At 39.2% G+C, this 19,994-nt stretch overlaps 1 protein-coding gene across 2 annotated transcripts in view; it reads right to left on the reverse strand.

The window, feature by feature from the left end:
* Positions 1–2,815: 2,815 nt before the first annotated feature.
* LOC108701326 (voltage-dependent L-type calcium channel subunit beta-4) overlaps positions 2,816–19,994 on the reverse strand; it is a 76,202-nt gene continuing 59,023 nt past the window's right edge. For both annotated transcript variants that reach the window (XM_018235765.2, XM_018235766.2), the window contains 4 exons: positions 11,319–11,470; positions 9,513–9,608; positions 6,715–6,900; positions 2,816–5,867 (listed from right to left, as the gene is read on the reverse strand). In XM_018235765.2, the coding sequence (XP_018091254.1) occupies positions 5,607–5,867; positions 6,715–6,900; positions 9,513–9,608; positions 11,319–11,470 (695 nt within the window). In that variant the 3' untranslated portion in view covers positions 2,816–5,606. The remainder of the gene's footprint in view (positions 5,868–6,714; positions 6,901–9,512; positions 9,609–11,318; positions 11,471–19,994) is intronic.

Here is a 19,994-nt window from a genome sequence, read left to right on the forward strand (position 1 = left end):
GGACTGATGCCTAATTTGGCTTGTGAGGCTGAAAGAGTACCTAAAAAAGGAATGGGAAGGTTGTTCTTCCCCCCTACATGTGCAAAGGGAAACACCAACAGACTGGACAGATTAAATGCAATTCCTTAAGATCGCACGATGACTGCATCCCACTGAGCCCACACAAAAAGCAATGGTTGGCTGAATAAAAGTAGAGCAACAAATCCAAGTCAAGCAGGACTATAGCACACCTAAATCATACATCCATTTAAATAGACACATTCATGAAACAACACACTCGGCAGTTCTTGTGCAAAAGCTTTAGATGGGCATTATAGATAATGATATCACCTTGATATTACTAGGATTTGGATCCTGCTTCCTCACCCAACAAATGAACAGAAATGCATTATTAATTTTGGGTTGGAAACAAAAGAAAGGCCAACACATCACTAGTGAAATTAAGCTATATAGAAAAGCGTCAGAAACATGAGTTATTTTTCACCAAAGATGTTGTAAATAAACTACGGCTGTTACTGTTATTGGCACTTGACAAAATGCAATGTTTGTACGCCACAATGACAGTGACACTAATCAGAACGCTTTTTATATTCAAGCATGTAGTGGAAGACTTAAGATAAGCATTAAAGGTTTTCAAAATAATCACACATTTTTGCTGTTGCGTAGAGAATAAAGAGGAGGAGTCCGGTTTTTCGGATATATACAGTATCTAATATCTGCCTACAATACCATACAATTTACTCTGGTGCAATCAACAACTGGCTTAGTGACTCAGTGACAAACATCATAAATCAGTTGGACCAGGAAAATATTGTTTGGGGCAGAATGTGCCGTGGTCACAACCTTGCACCCCAGCTTTTATGTATTATTTGTACTGAGTGTCAATTGTTGACAGCTTAGAATAATTTCTGTTACTGTTATGCATGGTTGCCAAACCCATACCTTATTTAACAAACCCCTTGATTTTTGCCCAGGTTAGAAAAATATTAATGTCTAAGAAAAACGTAATTCTGCACTAGCTAATAAGTAATTGACACTGAAAACAAAACCTCTTCTGGCTGTCTGGTTAAAGAGACCCAGTTGGTTACTGCCATGAAACGAACAAACATATAAACAACTTGTATGAAAAGGTGTCCAAAATATACTGATAATATTGCATGCTTCTGTAGACCCTGAAGATCAAAAGGCATTGAAGAGAAAACTAGCAAATATAAACATGTACCACATTTGTCTTAACAAAACAAAAATAACCTCTTATGATCTTAACTGGCATAACAGAGGAATTTGCAGGCTGGAAAGCATTTCTAAGCAAGCACATGCAGTTTTGTTCCAAGCTACAACTAAAATATAGACGTGGACTCTTTTACCAACACTGAGCGTATTTGAACTTGGGCGGTAAGCCATAGTGGCCTATCTGCTTTGTTCAAGTTGTTCTAAGTAAAACAGTGACAGCAAAAAATTGATTGGTTGCCATGGTTTACTGTCCTAGTAAAAGTAACTTTACTGCACTAGTGTTTGTAAATGAGCCTGACTGAGTTTTATCAGGATTATCCAACCTGTGGCTTTGAGCATTTATAGATTCTGGGAATCCCTACAGTTTCTGTAGGGTGGCAGGCTGGATATCTCTAATCCACAGCAATACCATCATTTAGCTTATTTGCCTTAGGAAAGTGAAAGTGTTTAGGGTTTTGAAAGATAAAAGCAGTTCAGTGCTGGAGAGGCACTAGAGTGATAACATTATTCCTTATAATTAAGGCAGCATACATATCAGCTATGATAATTTTTAAGCTATCAGTATACTTTTCTTATGTGTATACCACCAAACCTTTAGGAAAAAGGCATCAGTACACAATGTCACTCTACCTTCTGTAAATCACACTATGTCACATCACAGAACTTTAAGAAGGCTACAATACATTAAAAGCTCACTGGTCATGCTACAGACTTTTTTGTATCTTTAAATACCTGAAAATATATTTACCACCAAAGAGATTTGTTCAGATTATTATACTAAGAGCACAGATATAGTGCAAATGTCGGATGAGGCTACATACTCAAAGACAGTCATTTCAGCATGCATTGGATTTGGGATTTGGCTCAAAAGAATTTCAGTTTTTGACGAGACCCAGGCCATATAGGTAAGGCTCACGCAATAAACTTTGACTTCTATGTTAGTTATCTGGACAACAGAGTACACCAAGTTTTTGCTGGCAGAAGCTTAAATTGTGAAGATTGCAGATTTTTTATAACTGCACTAACATCTGAATATGTACAGTAGGATGTTGTATTTGGACTACTTAGCCTAATCAAAACTATATGTTTCAAACATCATTCAAATGTTCTACTTAGTTGCTTTTTATTTTTCCAATTAGATGTAGTGGTGAAGCTTTGTGAGAAATTTCTACTGCATGAAGACTAGTCATGAACTATAAGCCACTTCTGTAGCTCTTATGTACGTCAATCAAATAGCAGCTTCCTTTTGTCTCGGTCAGATGTAAGAAAGAAGTTACATGAGTGAAGACTAGTGATGAATAAGAAGCTATTTGTGTAGCTTTCGTTTAGGTCAGTCAGATGTCAGGATGGAGCTACATAAGCAAGAAGCTGTTACTGCATGGATATTTGTATTGAACCATATATGTAGTTCTTTTGTTTATAAAATCAGATATAAGGGTGAAAATATGAAATTCTGACTACATGAAGACTAGTCATCAACTACTTCCCTTTGGGAGAGTCAGATGCAAGGGTGGAGCTACATTAGTAAAAAAATTACTACTACATGTAGACTTGTGTAGCTTGTTTGGAGATCAATGGCATGTAAGAAAAGGTACATGAGTTAGACATTTAACCTCAACCTACTTTCTCACATCTTGCTGCAGCAAAAAAATATGCTCGTGTAGCATAAACTGTATTTGGGTGCAGGATGAAACAAGGAAATAGAGTGTGCAATATTGCTGACTATGAAAGTTGGTACATAACAGAAAAATATATAGAATTATTGAGTATATGTTGGGTACAGTCTATTTTAGCATATTCCTACATATTTGGAGATTAGTTTTTGCCTTCTTCCCACATAATCAAAAAACAAGAAAACAACTAAACTCAGATGTAATACATTTATCATTACATATGTTGAGCACTATGAGGGTTGAATATGCTGCATCGGTTCTGTTATGGGATGGAGAATTGTAGGTTGTATTGAGATTGGTTTAGGGTAAGGGGTTTGTTATGTGGTTTATGCTGGGGGTTCTATTGTGAGGATTTGACCAAAGAAGTTTTATTGTACAATGTCTGTTGGGTAGGCTGGGAGTCAATTTTTTATTTATTTTTTGTCACTGTTCTTGCTTTTTATATGTATAGGCAGGGCCGCCATCAGAAATGTCAGGGCACCATACAACAAAATTTCCTGGGCCCCCTGGGCTGTGCCCACCGCAAGCCCCACCTATAGGTCCACCCCCCATTGGTGGCTGGGGCTCCCACATGTTAATAAAAAATAATATTGGTGGTCAGGGCCCCCCAATAAAAAAACCATTTGTGGTCAGGGCCCCCATAAAAAAACATTTGTGGTCAGGGCCCCCCATTAAAAAATAATGGTGGCTAGGACCCCACATGGTAAGAAAAAAAAATTGGTGAAGAGGGCTCCACCACGTTATAAGATGATTGGTGGCCAGGGCCCCCCTTAAAAGTCCATGTAAAAACTTGACCCCCCCAGAAGTTTAAAAAAAATGATACCAAGGGCCCCACCACGCAACATAGATCACAAAGGGTTACCTTTAGGGGGGCCCTACCATGCTTGGCCCACCTGCTGTAAGTGAGCTGCCAACTACAGAAGGGATGAGGGGAGCACAGGTGGCTGCATCTTCTTCCAGTGACAACGTTTTCTTCCCTTATTGGTCACAGAATTTCAAGTACCGGTAAAGCTGCATGGTGATTGGATGAGCTGGAGGGGAAGTTCAAACCTCAGCAATCCAATCCCCAAACAGCTTAACCAGGACAACTCTGTGACCAATAAGGGAAAGTAATGGACAAAAGATACCCCTGTGCTCCCGCCCCCGTCTTCCCGAAGTCGGCAGCTCTCTGAAAGCAGGGGGTTCAGGCTAATCAAGTAAGTGCGGCGTGGCCGGGCCCCCTACAACTCTCCCCCTCCCTGATGGCGGCCCTGTGTATAGGTGAAGGCTTTACCCAATCTCATTGCTAGTGTGTATGTTACATTTTGTCATGAGCCATTTAGGTAGAGATATTGGATCTTTCACACAGAAACCCTATATCCAGAAAGCCCTAAATTACAGGAATTTATCCACCTGCTCTCTCATCTGCTCAAGATATGCCCCACATTTCATAGTGTATTAGTAATGTCTAAATTCTAAAAGGAAAATGGGATGATTTCTTATATACGTTAGCCAATCATTATTGTGATGGAGGACATGGTACTTACTAAAGTACATGTTAAAGTCAGCCATAATAATAATAGTATATGAACATCAAAATAAAGTAATGTTACATTGAAACCCTGGAAAATTACCTTATAATGATCCTAATTTAAAAATCACCTTTTCTTTTGCATGCAACTGTAAATGGCTTCAAAAACCAACAGTGTTTTTTCCTGCAATTTAGCATAGTTTAGTATTTGTGTCGATTTATGGCTCAGTATTCTATAAAATTCATCTTCCGGATTGTAACTATTGAGTTATTTGGTCATTAGAGAATGGTATCGATGCTGAGAATTTCAAAACTTATTTCAAATTGTTCTTTGATCTTACTAGAAAAAAAAGAAAAGATATTCGATGGCAAAATAACCTTCTGTAATATCGTCATCCAACAAAAACACATGTCAAATGCCTTAGCCTTGTAAAGAAATCCACCATCAGTAATTATACATTTTTTTTGTATTTCTGAGTGTCAGTTTACCTAAATTCAGTTCCGTTTAAAACTCAACATTAGAGCACTGTAAAATTAAATTGTTTCCAATGATTTTCTTCAGCCTTATATTCTACAGCCTGCAAAGGAAAAATTGTAATACTAAATTCAAATAAAAAATTGCTACTTTTTTTTTTCCTTTTGCGTCTTCTATTTTTTTTAACCCCTCCCCCCAAACCTTTCGACATAATAATTATATTTAAGTGAATGCAACATGCTCAAATAGACTTTCCAGTCAATTAACCCAAATTCCAAAAGGAATTGGCTTATAAATTGGTTCCAACTGGAACTGTTCATTTGGAATTTCCAGTGCAGGAAATTGTACATATACGCGCCTTGACGAGTACCCTAGATTACAAATAGATGTGTGTAATACTCTATGGAAACAGATACTGCCATAATGTTAATGTTCTAGTAAAATATCTGTGGATAGGGCACAATAAAGTTTACCTACACGTATACATATGGGTATGGTTACTATTTTGCCTGTGATACAGCATCAGATGACACTTGTGTAACAACTGGCAAAACAAAGTGATTTGTATATTCTATCTACCATATGTGGTGGCACGTTACATCACCCCCAATGCAGTCTTTTAACCTGCAATGCATATCAGAACTACTGGTTGCACTGTAGGTTCAATGGACAGCAAATGGGTTGATGACCACTTCTTTTGTTCATTTTCTGTGACTCAAAGCCTATGCCTAGAATCATGGCTATATCCACCAGGTGAACCACGGTTCCGGTGAGGCTTGTAAGTGTCCTGATACGAGTCAGAGAACTCTTCTTCCACAAGTGGGTAATGGTCACGACTGTGTTGGGAACTGGAAGACAAGCGGTTCCTGCTCTTCCGAGCCCTTTCGTTGTGATAATTTTCATCAGACGTCATTAAACTTCTTCTCTCTATTGGAGAGTTTTCAGTCGAATGATTGCTGTGTCTCATACGTTGGCTCTAGTACATGGAAAGATAGTGTAGATAACATTAGTGTTAGTGGAAAAACTTTAAGGATTGGCACGTTCCTATTAACAATTGGGATCATTTAAGTATCAGTAGGAAAGAATGCTATACTGCTATTATTTTAAACTCATCTTTAACAGCTCCTTCTCAAAAGGAGTGCTGGTGCTGCCAGTCACACATACTTCAGCCTACTGGGGATTTGAAATGACCCCAAGATCAGCATAACCGTCATACACACTGCTCCAGTCGTGAGGCCTTGGTTAAGAATGTTGTGTCAAGGAAGCAGATACACACAGCACCATGGTGATTTTTAATCTGACTATCTGGCTATTACCCACCCTAAAAACTCAACAATGAGCTTCTAGCTGGAATATCCACACCTCTTATGGAATAATTTCTAACCTAGGTGAAACAGCTCTGCTGGTTTTTTCCATTTGTATGGTCTCACTTTAAGTATTTCCTCCAACTGAATCCACTTTACCTTTTTATATTATGGATACCTTATTACTCTATCATAGGCCTTAATGGTGTGTAAATGTGCTCCCTCTGGCACATGATTGACTCTCTTTTCTTTAAACACCACATCACACTGTATTCAAATACAGTATTCAAATGTTTCTTTACACAACTTCACCTTAGCTTTAGTGACTTAGTTCTCGGACAGCTAAACCAAAGCATCAGCTCTACCTAAAATGACAAAAAACAAATTGTGCTCCCTTGTGCCTCTTTTACTGTTCACAGCACCATCATCCCATACCAGATGCTTTATCAGTGGCTATGGTGCAGAACAGAACATTTTTCATTAATATAATTCATCCGATGAAACGGCTGCCCCTACTACCTGTAAACCGGAGATAGCTGTTGGGTAAGATGTAAGTGCTGTTGATCCCAGATTTCTTCCTAGAAGCGGAGTCATGGGTGTGGCGCTTGTGGTGTGAGTAGCTCTCCAATATGCTTCAAGATATTCTGCCAAATGTTCACATGCATCTTCTAACTGATTCTCATCCAAAATGACATCAAACATTTCCTGTTTGGAGAAAAATTTTTTAAAATAAAACATTCAGGATCTTTAACAAACGGTGCCACTAAAGGTGGCAATAGATGCACAATAACACTGTATGAAACTTTGTTTTGTACAATATCCGGTGCGTATATTGTGGGATACAAACCGACCTATATCAGGCGCCTTTGTTAAATCGGTAGATACAGTTAGAATTCTTTTGTTTCTGACATACCTGTAAAGAAAACTAAATCTTTAATGCGACCAGGAAAGATCGTACATCTATGTCCACCTTTAACCATGTCAGGGAGTAAAATCACTTCTTCTACCTCTGTGGATTTCTGCAGCTCTTTCTGTACCTCTGTGTGCTTTAAACCTTTTAAGCACTTTGGAAGGAGTTTTGTGAGTTGGCATTCGAAACTACTTTAAATTGGGAAAACAGCAAAGTTCCATATCATGTAACTTTGTAGGACTGGTATTTCCCATACTACCTAATTTCTCCACCTTCTGATAAAGCCTGCACATATATTTTCTACTGAAATGCTGCATTTGACTTAGAAATTTGGAATTTCCAGTGCAGGAATATTGTGTGTATACATGCCTTGGCGAGTACTCTATATTACAAATAGGTGTGTGTAATACTCCATACTGCCATAATGTTAATGTTCTAGTAAAATATCTGTGGATAGGGCACAATAAAGTTTACCTACACTTAGGGGCAAATGTATCAAGGGTCGAATATCGAGGGTTAATTAACCCTCGATATTCGACTGGGAAATGAAAATCCTTCGACTTCGAATATCGAAGTCAAAGGATTTTGCGCAAATACTTTGATCGAAGGAATTTAATCCAACGATAGAAGGATTATCCTTTGACCAAAAAAAGTTAGCCAAGCCTATGGGGAACTTCCCCATAGGCTAAGATTGACTTCGGTAGCTTTTAGGTGGCGAACTAGGGGGGTCGAAGTTTTTTCTTAAAGAGACAGTACTTCAACTATCGAATGGTCAAATAGTCGAACAATTTGTAGTTCGAATTGTTCGATATGAAGTCGAAGGTCGAAGTAGCCCATTCGATGGTTGAAGTAGCCAAAAAAACACTTCGAAATTCGAAGTATATTTTCTTCTATTCCTTCACTCAAACTTAATGAATGGGCCCCATATACGCAGGGTCTGAATGGGACGGCAGGACCCCAGGTATAAACACGGTGGGCCCCCTGGCTCGTGTGCCCCGCCGGCCAAGATCCACACTTCGTGGTCTCTTCCTGCCACAACCACCCTTTCCCAGGCGGTCACGGCAAAAATATTCCTCTCATGTGCACTCATCTCATGCAACCCAGGGCGTCAGTGCTCAAGCAGCTCAGTGAGCCAGGGGGGGAAGAGGGGGGACCTGGGTCAGCAGCCCTGGTGGGCCCCCCAGTCCGACCCTGCATATACGTATGGAAACGGCAAGTATTAACGGTGGTACAGTAACATCTGCTTTTAAAAAAATATATATTTTCTAAAGTTTCAGATTCTCAAGGGGTGACACAACTGGTCACTTTTCATGTTTATCAAGTTAGCATGAACCAGATACGGGGAGCATCACAACTCAATCACATTCTCACCTCCATGCTGCACGTAGCATCCGTCCCCAACCGGATCAATCCATAGAATTAGAGCAAAAAACGGAGCATTCGGGGAGATATGTTAAAATCTTCAAATTTTAATCATCCAAGTTAAAAGAAATAACAGCGTGTCAAGTTACATCAGATCATCCGCTTTACGCGTTTCATGGCATCTCGCCACTTCATCAGAAGCGTATGCTTCTGATGAAGTGGCGAGATGCCATGAAACGCGTAAAGCGGATGATCTGATGTAACTTGACACGCTGTTATTTCTTTTAACTTGGATGATTAAAATTTGAAGATTTTAACATATCTCCCCGAATGCTCCGTTTTTTGCTCTTATCAAGTTAGCATGCCTTATAAGCACCTAAAACACCTAGGGCCATATTTATTATGATGTGTAAAATGAAATTTGACAAAAAACTGTGTAAAAAGCTGTGTAAAATAAATGATGACTTTATCAAGGTGTGTTTTATTTTACGCCATGCAAATGCCCGATTTGCAGCCGTTATTTTACAATGCTTCCAGCATACGTCAATCTAAGAAAAAAAGCTTTAAAAAATGTACGCCATTTTTTTACATGGCGGAGTTTAGTGATGTGTGGAGAATTATCCTGCCGTTTTTTTTACACCACATAATAAATATGCCCCCTAATATATACTGAGTATACTGAGGATCCATAATGCCAGGAAGAAGGCCAGCCAAGATCAGACATGGGGATACACAGGACCAACTCAGAAGCATTTATCTTTACTACAACTGGGCTGATGTACAATAAGTCTCATGGCCGCACTTTTAGACTGTTGGTTCTAAACCCTACCCTGCTGCGATCAAATACATGGTTGAGGCCCCTTTACTATGTAGCAAAGGGACACTAAACCTTCCTACCCACAGGGTGAAAGCATAACTATGAGTTTTACTACTTGCATTAAAAAAATCTGTAAAGCATAAGTATTTATCATTTCAATGACAATTGTGGGAAGTACACATTATTGCAGATAAGAGAAGACTCTTTGGATATTGATATTGTACTTACTGGAGGGCACTGTGCAAGCTTATCCGCAGCAACTAACTGAACATTCAGATGCTTACTTTGGGATTTGCCTCTGGATTTAATGAGCCTCTGTAGTACCTAAAAAAGAAAAATTGTTGCAAGCCACCATTTTGAGGTTTTTTTCAAACTACTATTATAATTATGTCTAGAACTTCTAGCAACTATATGGACTTTATATGAATGATTCCGTTGGGTGCCTATTTAAAAACGCTGCAAAATTGTATGCAAACTGCAATTTTGGATGCAATTTGCCATGTTTTCCCTTCAACTTCAGATGATCGATTTTCACCTGCTGCAATTCCATCTTATATGTTAAAACACGCACAACTGCAAGTTGTGGTCAAAATTTCCAGATCTGAGTTTTTAATCATTCACAATTTATACAATGCTTATGAAAGATTTAAGTGTAAGTCACATGGTTCATTGGTTGCTATCTTTTTTCACAATGCTCGCTAAATAAAGTAGCTGTTTCTATGAAGCCGGAATCCAATCCAAATGAATCCTTTAGTGTGCTCAAGATAAAGAAAGCGGTATTGAGTGACATGACTCGGACAGCTTCCGGCTTTCGTTGTGCTGCAGCTAAGGAAGGATTATAAGGGGCGGCGCCTTAAGTGTGGTGAGCTCCACTAATAAACTATTTACTGTATTTTTAAATGATTCTTGATGTGCAGCCCATAGTCGTAACCTTGAAATTACTGCACGGGGTTCCCCTGCATCAATAGGTGCACTTGCATCTGATTCATCAGGACTGACTTGATGGAAGGAAGATGCAACCGCATGGAAGGGTGTTTGGACACAAGTACTTTTAAAGGGGACATGTCATCTAGACATAAAAATCTGTATTATAAAAGTCCTTTTAAATGAAACAAGACCAATATGTGTTTAATAAAGCACCCAAACATGTTAAAAAGGTATTTTCCATTTCTATTCCTCAGACGTAGAGGTGAGGCAAGCAATTACTTTTAATTCCCATTCTGTACTACCTAGATATCACTGTACTCACATTCCCCCCTCCCTCCTCACTGTCTATAATTGTGTAGCATGGGCATTAGGTCCCCCATTCTGGAACATACACAAGATGTTGGGAAGATGCAAAACTTTCCATAATAGCAGTATCCACAATATGGCATCTGTCTGCTTTTTTTTATGCTATTGTTAAATTCCAAGACTGAATGAAACAAACTTTAAATATGTGTATAGTGTAAGTAAAGTTTATTTGGTTTGACTCAATAGCATTTGGAATTATTTCTTAGGATGACAGGTCCTATTTAATAAATAGTGTCACTACATGTAACCATTGTGTCCATCAATATATTAGAGTGCCTATACATGTCATATATAATTTCTATTGTTATCATTTTTCTTGACGTTTCTGTCTTGCCTTTAATGGCATAGACATCAGTTACAGTGTGCACAGCAGGGTGCAAAGAGATGTTAATGTATTCAAACTGCACAGTGCTATATTCATGAGGGCTTTTCCCCCTGTTGATTCTTGGCTGAAAAGTGGATGAGAATATTTTCAAGCAGCTATCATGCCTGTTACTTACAGCAACCAAAGAGCAATTAGTTATTACTGATCTGTGGCAGTTTTAATGAAGACAAAAACATTTGACTGGTCTATGGCTTACTGTACCCAGGTAAAAGTTGCCTGTGTTATAGTCCAGGTATGGTATGTATGTACAACTTTATTTAAAAAAATAAAAAAAGGACTTTACACATGAATTTAGTCCCCAGTTTCACAAGGGCAATAACCAGTTTACAGCAACGCACAAATATGGCAATAGTTACCTTTGGAGATGAAACCTTGACATGTACAATAATCGGCGCTAACGACGTCTTGATTAGTTGTGCCGGATGATTAATGGTATCTGCATCTAATATAACCAGCTGTAAAGATCGGGCCAACTCAAAAATTCTTTCAATTTCGCTTTGCACTTCAGCTGGGGATAAATCAAGGGAATATCTGTTACCGTGATAGAAATACAATCCAGTCAAGTGTGAAGTAAGCAAATAAAACCATGGTATAATAATCTATTCTATTTATTCTTGCTGCAGTTAGCACAATGTTTGCACATTACTGCAAAACACACAGGGCTAGGTTGACTAAGCAGTGCTTATTCTCTTACAGGCAGCAAATAACTCTTTTTTTAATTTTATTGCAAATCCACTATACATTTAGGTATATCCTATATCAAGAGAAAACCAATATTTTTTACTTTTTTCTTTTACTTATATGTTGACTTATATGGAAAGCTAAATAGATGGCAACGTTTCATCCCTTGCACCATGATTGTCACTGACTACCGTGACTTTTCCTGCTCATGCCAGCAGGAGGCGACCTGTGCCAGTCACTGATGCAGTGCCTTGCGTGATTTGTATTAAAAACAAGTAACTAAACATGAGACATGCAGATATAATACAGTTATTAAGGAAAATATATATTCTGTCTTAAATAGAAATAAAAATCCACAAAAATAAAACAAAATGTGCATCAATAAACCTAAAACATCTTTATAAACAACATTATATATTTTAGATATTGTACCTACATTCAACCAAAGTCCAAATTGAAGTGTTACACATATTTACAACTCCACCCTAACCCTATAATACAATAGCACACCCTATCCCCTGGAAGACTGAAAGACAGAGATGCAGGTTACCCAACTAAAATATCACGAGTACAATGATAAATATCCACTGGAAATTTAAACAGTCTAAAGGGAGTAAAAGAGACAAGTCCCACACCACAGACACCATTCCGAAAGGGCTAGTTAAGAAAAGGGTTGCCGCATCTACCTTCTGCATCTCAAAAGCATGAATCTTCTGAAGCTCACCCAGTATGATACCGGCCACCTTTGAACAGGGGAGCACTTTATGCCTAGTAGGAACCTGACACTGAACTTCTCTTGGAAGACCCTACGGAGGTTTATAAATTGCCATTGTTTTGTATAGCAGGGCCATAAGCTTCCCTCTTGTGAATGGCTGTCCTGGTGTGTCAGACAAGTTTGTCCTTTTGTCAATGCTATATGTCTTTGCAATAGATCTATTAATTATGTGGCTTGATGGTGTTGCATTAACATGGGTTCCTCTGGTACCTGAGTGAGCTTTGAGGGTCTTTGCCTATACCAACAGTGTCATGTTATTGTGTCTTGTGGAGAGGAGGCAGATGGTGCTGCACTATTCAGAGACCTCAGGGTCACTCATCAACTGTTAAACTTTCTGGATGGGGAAGGGAGATCTCCTGGATGTCTCCTCTGTGGCCCAAAGTAAAAATTCTTGGAACTGAATTTGGCCAGGGTGATTATGCCATTCCAAATTGGGGGAAATTGGAGACTGCATCTATGCTCATCAACCAATGGAAAGGGTTAAAGTATAACGATAGCAGCTAAACGAAAAATATTTCCTACTATACAGGAAATAGTTAAGAGTCAATACCAACATAATCTTTGAGTACAATATAGATACCTTAAAAAACAAGGTTTCACTCCATTTGGACACATAGGGAATTTGAGACCTCTGAGGATATGCTTCTTTAAATCCTGCTATACTTATTTAACCTGTACAGACCTGTTAGCAATACTGAGGTTAGATCTAGGCCTCCTGCTATTAGTATCCCACAATATTTCAGTTTTCTATTCACATTTTTATGTAAATATCTTTAGATGCAAAATGCCACTATAACAAGATTTGTGGACTTTTCTTCCTGCTCTTGTGGGGAAACAATGAACCTCATCAAAAGGAATGACATCTACCTGCAAAGGTACAAGGGGGGTCTTAATATGGGGTCTAAACCCCATTGTGCTCTTTGTAAACAACTTTATCAAGTACAACTTCAGAAGCCTCCTCTTCAGGGTATGGGTTTCTCCTTTTCTTGGGGACTGGATGCATTGTGGCTTGGTAAAAAGTATACAAATCTGTCGCAACCTTCTGCCTTATGTTGCAGTGGTTCTGAAAGTCCTATGATGATGGTGTATTACTGTGGGTGAAATTAAGTGCTTTCCTAGGAAGGAGATTGACAGGAGGTTCTTAGGATCCTACATTCATGCACCATTGGCTTTGAGAGATTGCCATGACAATGTGTTTATAGTAGGGCTTCCCCCCAAGTTTAGGGATATCATTTGGTGCTCCATCTACAGGAAACTTTATGTTAATTGGAACTTGAAGAAAATGTGTGCCTATGATCGTCACTCCCCATAGGAGAAATGCTCTGGAAGGTGGAGACTTTGGACCATGTCCAGCTTTAATGTTTCTTGAACATTGCCATTCCCTGCCTTTCTGGTTTAAATGACCAGGAATGGGTCCTATGAAGCATTCAGGCATCACCAGGGTTTTGCCAGAATCGTATGCATCCCCAATGTCAACTGCGTCCTCAAACTGAACTGGTACATTATCTATTACTGTAACTTCCTCAAAGGGGCCGAAGGGGATGATGGGAGATGTAGGCAGCAGTGCACCAAAACCAAAAGTATAATTTTCCCTAGTGTCAGTGGCATATTCAGACTGATCCTGCATTGCCTCAAATGCTTTCATTATTTTCAGCAGGACCTGGGGTAATGCTGGGAGTTGTTGGCACCTGTGCATGCAGGGCTGCACCCCAAAGTGATAGGACAGATGTATTGACAGTACATTTTGATAGTGGAATGAAGCAAGGGAAGCTAGTCTTAAGAGATAAGCAAGGGACCTCTGGGTTGAGTACACACAGGGGACTAAAGTAACTTTATTCAACCACCTTAATTTGCAGTGCTCAATGATGCCTGAAAACTCAGGTTCAAATCCTTTTTAAAGGAGCCATATAGGATACATGAAAAAAACCCTAATTTTGTAGGCAATTATAAGCAATATATGGTGTTGTTTTTATATGGTGCTAAAAATTAATATTATCTTTAAAAAATAGCCCCTTTATTGGAGCTCCCTATAGATGTTCTCTGGTCCCTGTCAGTGTTTCAATTGAGGGGTGGGTGCGTCTTAACGGTCCCTACCAGAAGCACAGTAGGAGGGGGGCAGCCAATCACAGCCCTACAGTCACACAAGCAAAGAGAGGCCTCAGTTCCCTATCAGGTCCTGCTAGCTGCTGATTGGTTCCTGTCCTACAGTACAGTGAGCTGAGTGCTGCCAGCTCCCCTGCACAGCCTGGGAATTCAGGGAGCAGGAAGTGGAAGAGAAGGGAGGGATTAGTAGGGTTTTTGCAGAAATATTCAATAAATCAGCTTGAAACACTTCATTTTTAAGCACAATTCTTCTATATCTAAATGAGTATAACACACTGGTATGTTGACTATATGTATTTGACTATATGTATTTTGTGGTCACAGCCTCATTGCACCCCCGCCTAATGGTTTTAAAAAATAGTGGTGAGCACAACTTTCCCTTGTTTGTTATAGTTTATACAGGAGCAGTGACCAGCTCCATGTTGTAGCTCCCACCCTTCCCAGCTATAGTCAGGTGATCCCACTGGTGTCTAATAAAAGGGCAGCCAAGTATGGAGGTTTAATTTGAAAGCAGCAAGTTAAGTTGCAGGTAATACCTAGTCCCTTTGTAAAATGTATAATGAAGCAATAGAATTCTTAATGAATCAGATAAAATTGAGCATAGGACTGGCCAGATATGGGATGACTTTGACGTAGTTGGCCAGCTTAAATATATTGCAATATATGGACAAACAATCCCTGTTTTGTTTAAAGGGTAAGGCATTTTTTAGTAGCAGTATGCACAAAATGTCGCTGTCTTAAATATATTGATAATGGGTTGAGTGCAGAGGACTCTTGTATTTGACTATATGTATTTTGTGGTCACAGCCTCATTGCACCCCCGCCTAATGGTTTTAAAAAATAGTGGTGAGCACAACTTTCCCTTGTTTGTTATAGTTTATACAGGAGCAGTGACCAGCTCCATGTTGTAGCTCCCACCCTTCCCAGCTATAGTCAGGTGATCCCACTGGTGTCTAATAAAAGGGCAGCCAAGTATGGAGGTTTAATTTGAAAGCAGCAAGTTAAGTTGCAGGTAATACCTAGTCCCTTTGTAAAATGTATAATGAAGCAATAGAATTCTTAATGAATCAGATAAAATTGAGCATAGGACTGGCCAGATATGGGATGACTTTGACGTAGTTGGCCAGCTTAAATATATTGCAATATATGGACAAACAATCCCTGTTTTGTTTAAAGGGTAAGGCATTTTTTAGTAGCAGTATGCACAAAATGTCGCTGTCTTAAATATATTGATAATGGGTTGAGTGCAGAGGACTCTTGTATTTGACTATATGTATTTTGTGGTCACAGCCTCATTGCACCCCCGCCTAATGGTTTTAAAAAATAGTGGTGAGCACAACTTTCCCTTGTTTGTTATAGTTTATACAGGAGCAGTGACCAGCTCCATGTTGTAGCTCCCACCCTTCCCAGCTATAGTCAGGTGATCCCACTGGTGTCTAATAAAAGGGCAGCCAAGTATGGAGGTTTAATTTGAAAGCAGCAAGTTAAGTTGCAGGTAATACCTAGTCCCTTTGTAAAATGTATAATGAAGCAATAGAATTCTTAATGAATCAGATAAAATTGAGCATAGGACTGGCCAGATATGGGATGACTTTGACGTAGTTGGCCAGCTTAAATATATTGCAATATATGGACAAACAATCCCTGTTTTGTTTAAAGGGTAAGGCATTTTTTAGTAGCAGTATGCACAAAATGTCGCTGTCTTAAATATACTGATAATGGGTTGAGTGCAGAGGACTCTTGTATTTGACTATATGTATTTTGTGGTCACAGCCTCATTGCACCCCCGCCTAATGGTTTTAAAAAATAGTGGTGAGCACAACTTTCCCTTGTTTGTTATAGTTTATACAGGAGCAGTGACCAGCTCCATGTTGTAGCTCCCACCCTTCCCAGCTATAGTCAGGTGATCCCACTGGTGTCTAATAAAAGGGCAGCCAAGTATGGAGGTTTAATTTGAAAGCAGCAAGTTAAGTTGCAGGTAATACCTAGTCCCTTTGTAAAATGTATAATGAAGCAATAGAATTCTTAATGAATCAGATAAAATTGAGCATAGGACTGGCCAGATATGGGATGACTTTGACGTAGTTGGCCAGCTTAAATATATTGCAATATATGGACAAACAATCCCTGTTTTGTTTAAAGGGTAAGGCATTTTTTAGTAGCAGTATGCACAAAATGTCGCTGTCTTAAATATATTGATAATGGGTTGAGTGCAGAGGACTCTTGTATTTGACTATATGTATTTTGTGGTCACAGCCTCATTGCACCCCCGCCTAATGGTTTTAAAAAATAGTGGTGAGCACAACTTTCCCTTGTTTGTTATAGTTTATACAGGAGCAGTGACCAGCTCCATGTTGTAGCTCCCACCCTTCCCAGCTATAGTCAGGTGATCCCACTGGTGTCTAATAAAAGGGCAGCCAAGTATGGAGGTTTAATTTGAAAGCAGCAAGTTAAGTTGCAGGTAATACCTAGTCCCTTTGTAAAATGTATAATGAAGCAATAGAATTCTTAATGAATCAGATAAAATTGAGCATAGGACTGGCCAGATATGGGATGACTTTGACGTAGTTGGCCAGCTTAAATATATTGCAATATATGGACAAACAATCCCTGTTTTGTTTAAAGGGTAAGGCATTTTTTAGTAGCAGTATGCACAAAATGTCGCTGTCTTAAATATACTGATAATGGGTTGAGTGCAGAGGACTCTTGTATTTGACTATATGTATTTTGTGGTCACAGCCTCATTGCACCCCCGCCTAATGGTTTTAAAAAATAGTGGTGAGCACAACTTTCCCTTGTTTGTTATAGTTTATACAGGAGCAGTGACCAGCTCCATGTTGTAGCTCCCACCCTTCCCAGCTATAGTCAGGTGATCCCACTGGTGTCTAATAAAAGGGCAGCCAAGTATGGAGGTTTAATTTGAAAGCAGCAAGTTAAGTTGCAGGTAATACCTAGTCCCTTTGTAAAATGTATAATGAAGCAATAGAATTCTTAATGAATCAGATAAAATTGAGCATAGGACTGGCCAGATATGGGATGACTTTGACGTAGTTGGCCAGCTTAAATATATTGCAATATATGGACAAACAATCCCTGTTTTGTTTAAAGGGTAAGGCATTTTTTAGTAGCAGTATGCACAAAATGTCGCTGTCTTAAATATATTGATAATGGGTTGAGTGCAGAGGACTCTTGTATTTGACTATATGTATTTTGTGGTCACAGCCTCATTGCACCCCCGCCTAATGGTTTTAAAAAATAGTGGTGAGCACAACTTTCCCTTGTTTGTTATAGTTTATACAGGAGCAGTGACCAGCTCCATGTTGTAGCTCCCACCCTTCCCAGCTATAGTCAGGTGATCCCACTGGTGTCTAATAAAAGGGCAGCCAAGTATGGAGGTTTAATTTGAAAGCAGCAAGTTAAGTTGCAGGTAATACCTAGTCCCTTTGTAAAATGTATAATGAAGCAATAGAATTCTTAATGAATCAGATAAAATTGAGCATAGGACTGGCCAGATATGGAATGACTTTGACGTAGTTGGCCAGCTTAAATATATTGCAATATATGGACAAACAATCCCTGTTTTGTTTAAAGGGTAAGGCATTTTTTAGTAGCAGTATGCACAAAATGTCGCTGTCTTAAATATATTGATAATGGGTTGAGTGCAGAGGACTCTTGTATTTGACTATATATATATATATATATATATATATATATATGTGCCCATGTGTTTGAATGTGCTTTGCATAGCATCTAATTAACAACTTCACACAATGCATGTTACCAATAGTTCTCATCTAATTATCACTTTCCACCCCTCAATGCTATCTACATATACCTCCACTATACACAGGATACTAGGAAGTTTAAAAATAAAGTGAGAAAAGTCACAACTGAACATCCATCACGGAAATGTAAATTGTTTCAGCTCATTACACCAGACTTTATTGGTGTTTTAGCAGCTAATTGTTAAAATGCTGGCATCGTGAAAGCAAGCGCACAATTGGGGTGGCTCCATTCCCAAACCTTGAATCCATACGAGCATTATAAATAGAAAGATGAAATGGTCACAAAATACAGGACCTATAAATCAATGATGGGCCCATGAACCTCCATGGCCCCTTTCGTGATGGAAGTACTTAGTAGTAGTTCTGTGCTTTGACAGGGGACACCAACTAATTGGGGGCATTTAGGGAAAAGTGATCTAATTCTTATATGTTAACGACCATCATATTCCAAGGGCTCACCAGAGAACCTGACATCCAGGGATCACTCTCACATAGATTAGGTGGAGACAGACCAAATGGTATAGAGTTTTATAGGTTGAATAGGGCTAATCTATCATTTGTTTTTTGACAATAAACCCCATTATGATGTTTGTACAAAACTTTATTAAGTACAACTTCAGAAGCCTCTTTTGTTGATTCATATCTTCAGGGTATGGGTTTATCCTTTTCTTGGGGACTGGATGCATTGTGGCTTGGTAAAAAGTATATAAATCTGTCACAACCTTCTCCTGCCTTATGTTGCAGGGGGTCTGAAAGTCCTGTGACGATGGTGTATTACTGTGGGTGATATTAAGTGCTCTCCTAGGAAGGAAATTGACAGGAGGGTCTTGGGGTCCTACTTTCATGCACTGTTGGCATTGAGAGATTGCCCAGATGTGTTAATAGTAGAGTTTCAGGGTTTCCCCCAAGTAAAGGGGGGCTAAACTATCATTTGTTTTGAGTTTTTTTGGCAATAAAAGTTACTAACAGATTTGTATGACCCCTTAGGACCCTCGTGAAGCAACTTCGGGCGACTTCGGAAAACGAAGTGTGTGCCTTCCGCCAGGCAATTTTCACTTTAGATGGTGGAGGGCAGTTCGGGAAGATTGTCGCCCCGAAGAAGAGATTTGTCGCTGGGCCGACTAATCTCCCCGAATCTGCTCGTGTGGCCAGACCCTTAGTTCTCAGGTATAAGGGGGGCAAAGCTAGTGTGAACAGAAGCCTCACAAGAGGTGGTTGCATTAAAGAGGGCAAAACCTTTCTGTAACACTCACTCACTGTAACTCACAGCTCTCAAAAGAAGATGGGCTAAACTTTATTACAGATGCAAAAGGGTGCTCCAATGAAAATCCTGCCTTATAGTACCATCTTAGCCATCCTGCCGTTACCTTACATAGGGATATTAGAGTGTAATTTTGTCTTTCTGGTATTACATAGTAGTTAAACAACAGGAAGGCAGGCATTTGGTTATGTAGATTCTAAAAAAATCCTTCATTAATGATCACTGGAGATTCTTCCATTAAGTGGGCCACTTATCATAACCCATCTGTGCTCAGGGGCCAATGGTTGTATCAAAAACGTGCCCATGTGTTTCTGAATTGCTAGGAACCTCCTCTTCTGGCAATGTGGACACAGCCTCAAGCAGCCAAAGAGTCTAATTGATTTTGTGTCAGATTCCTGCTTCCCCCTGCTACAACCTTGCCAGTCTC

Source organism: Xenopus laevis, chromosome 9_10L, assembly GCF_017654675.1.
Source record: "Xenopus laevis strain J_2021 chromosome 9_10L, Xenopus_laevis_v10.1, whole genome shotgun sequence".
Taxonomy (NCBI): domain Eukaryota; kingdom Metazoa; phylum Chordata; class Amphibia; order Anura; family Pipidae; genus Xenopus; species Xenopus laevis.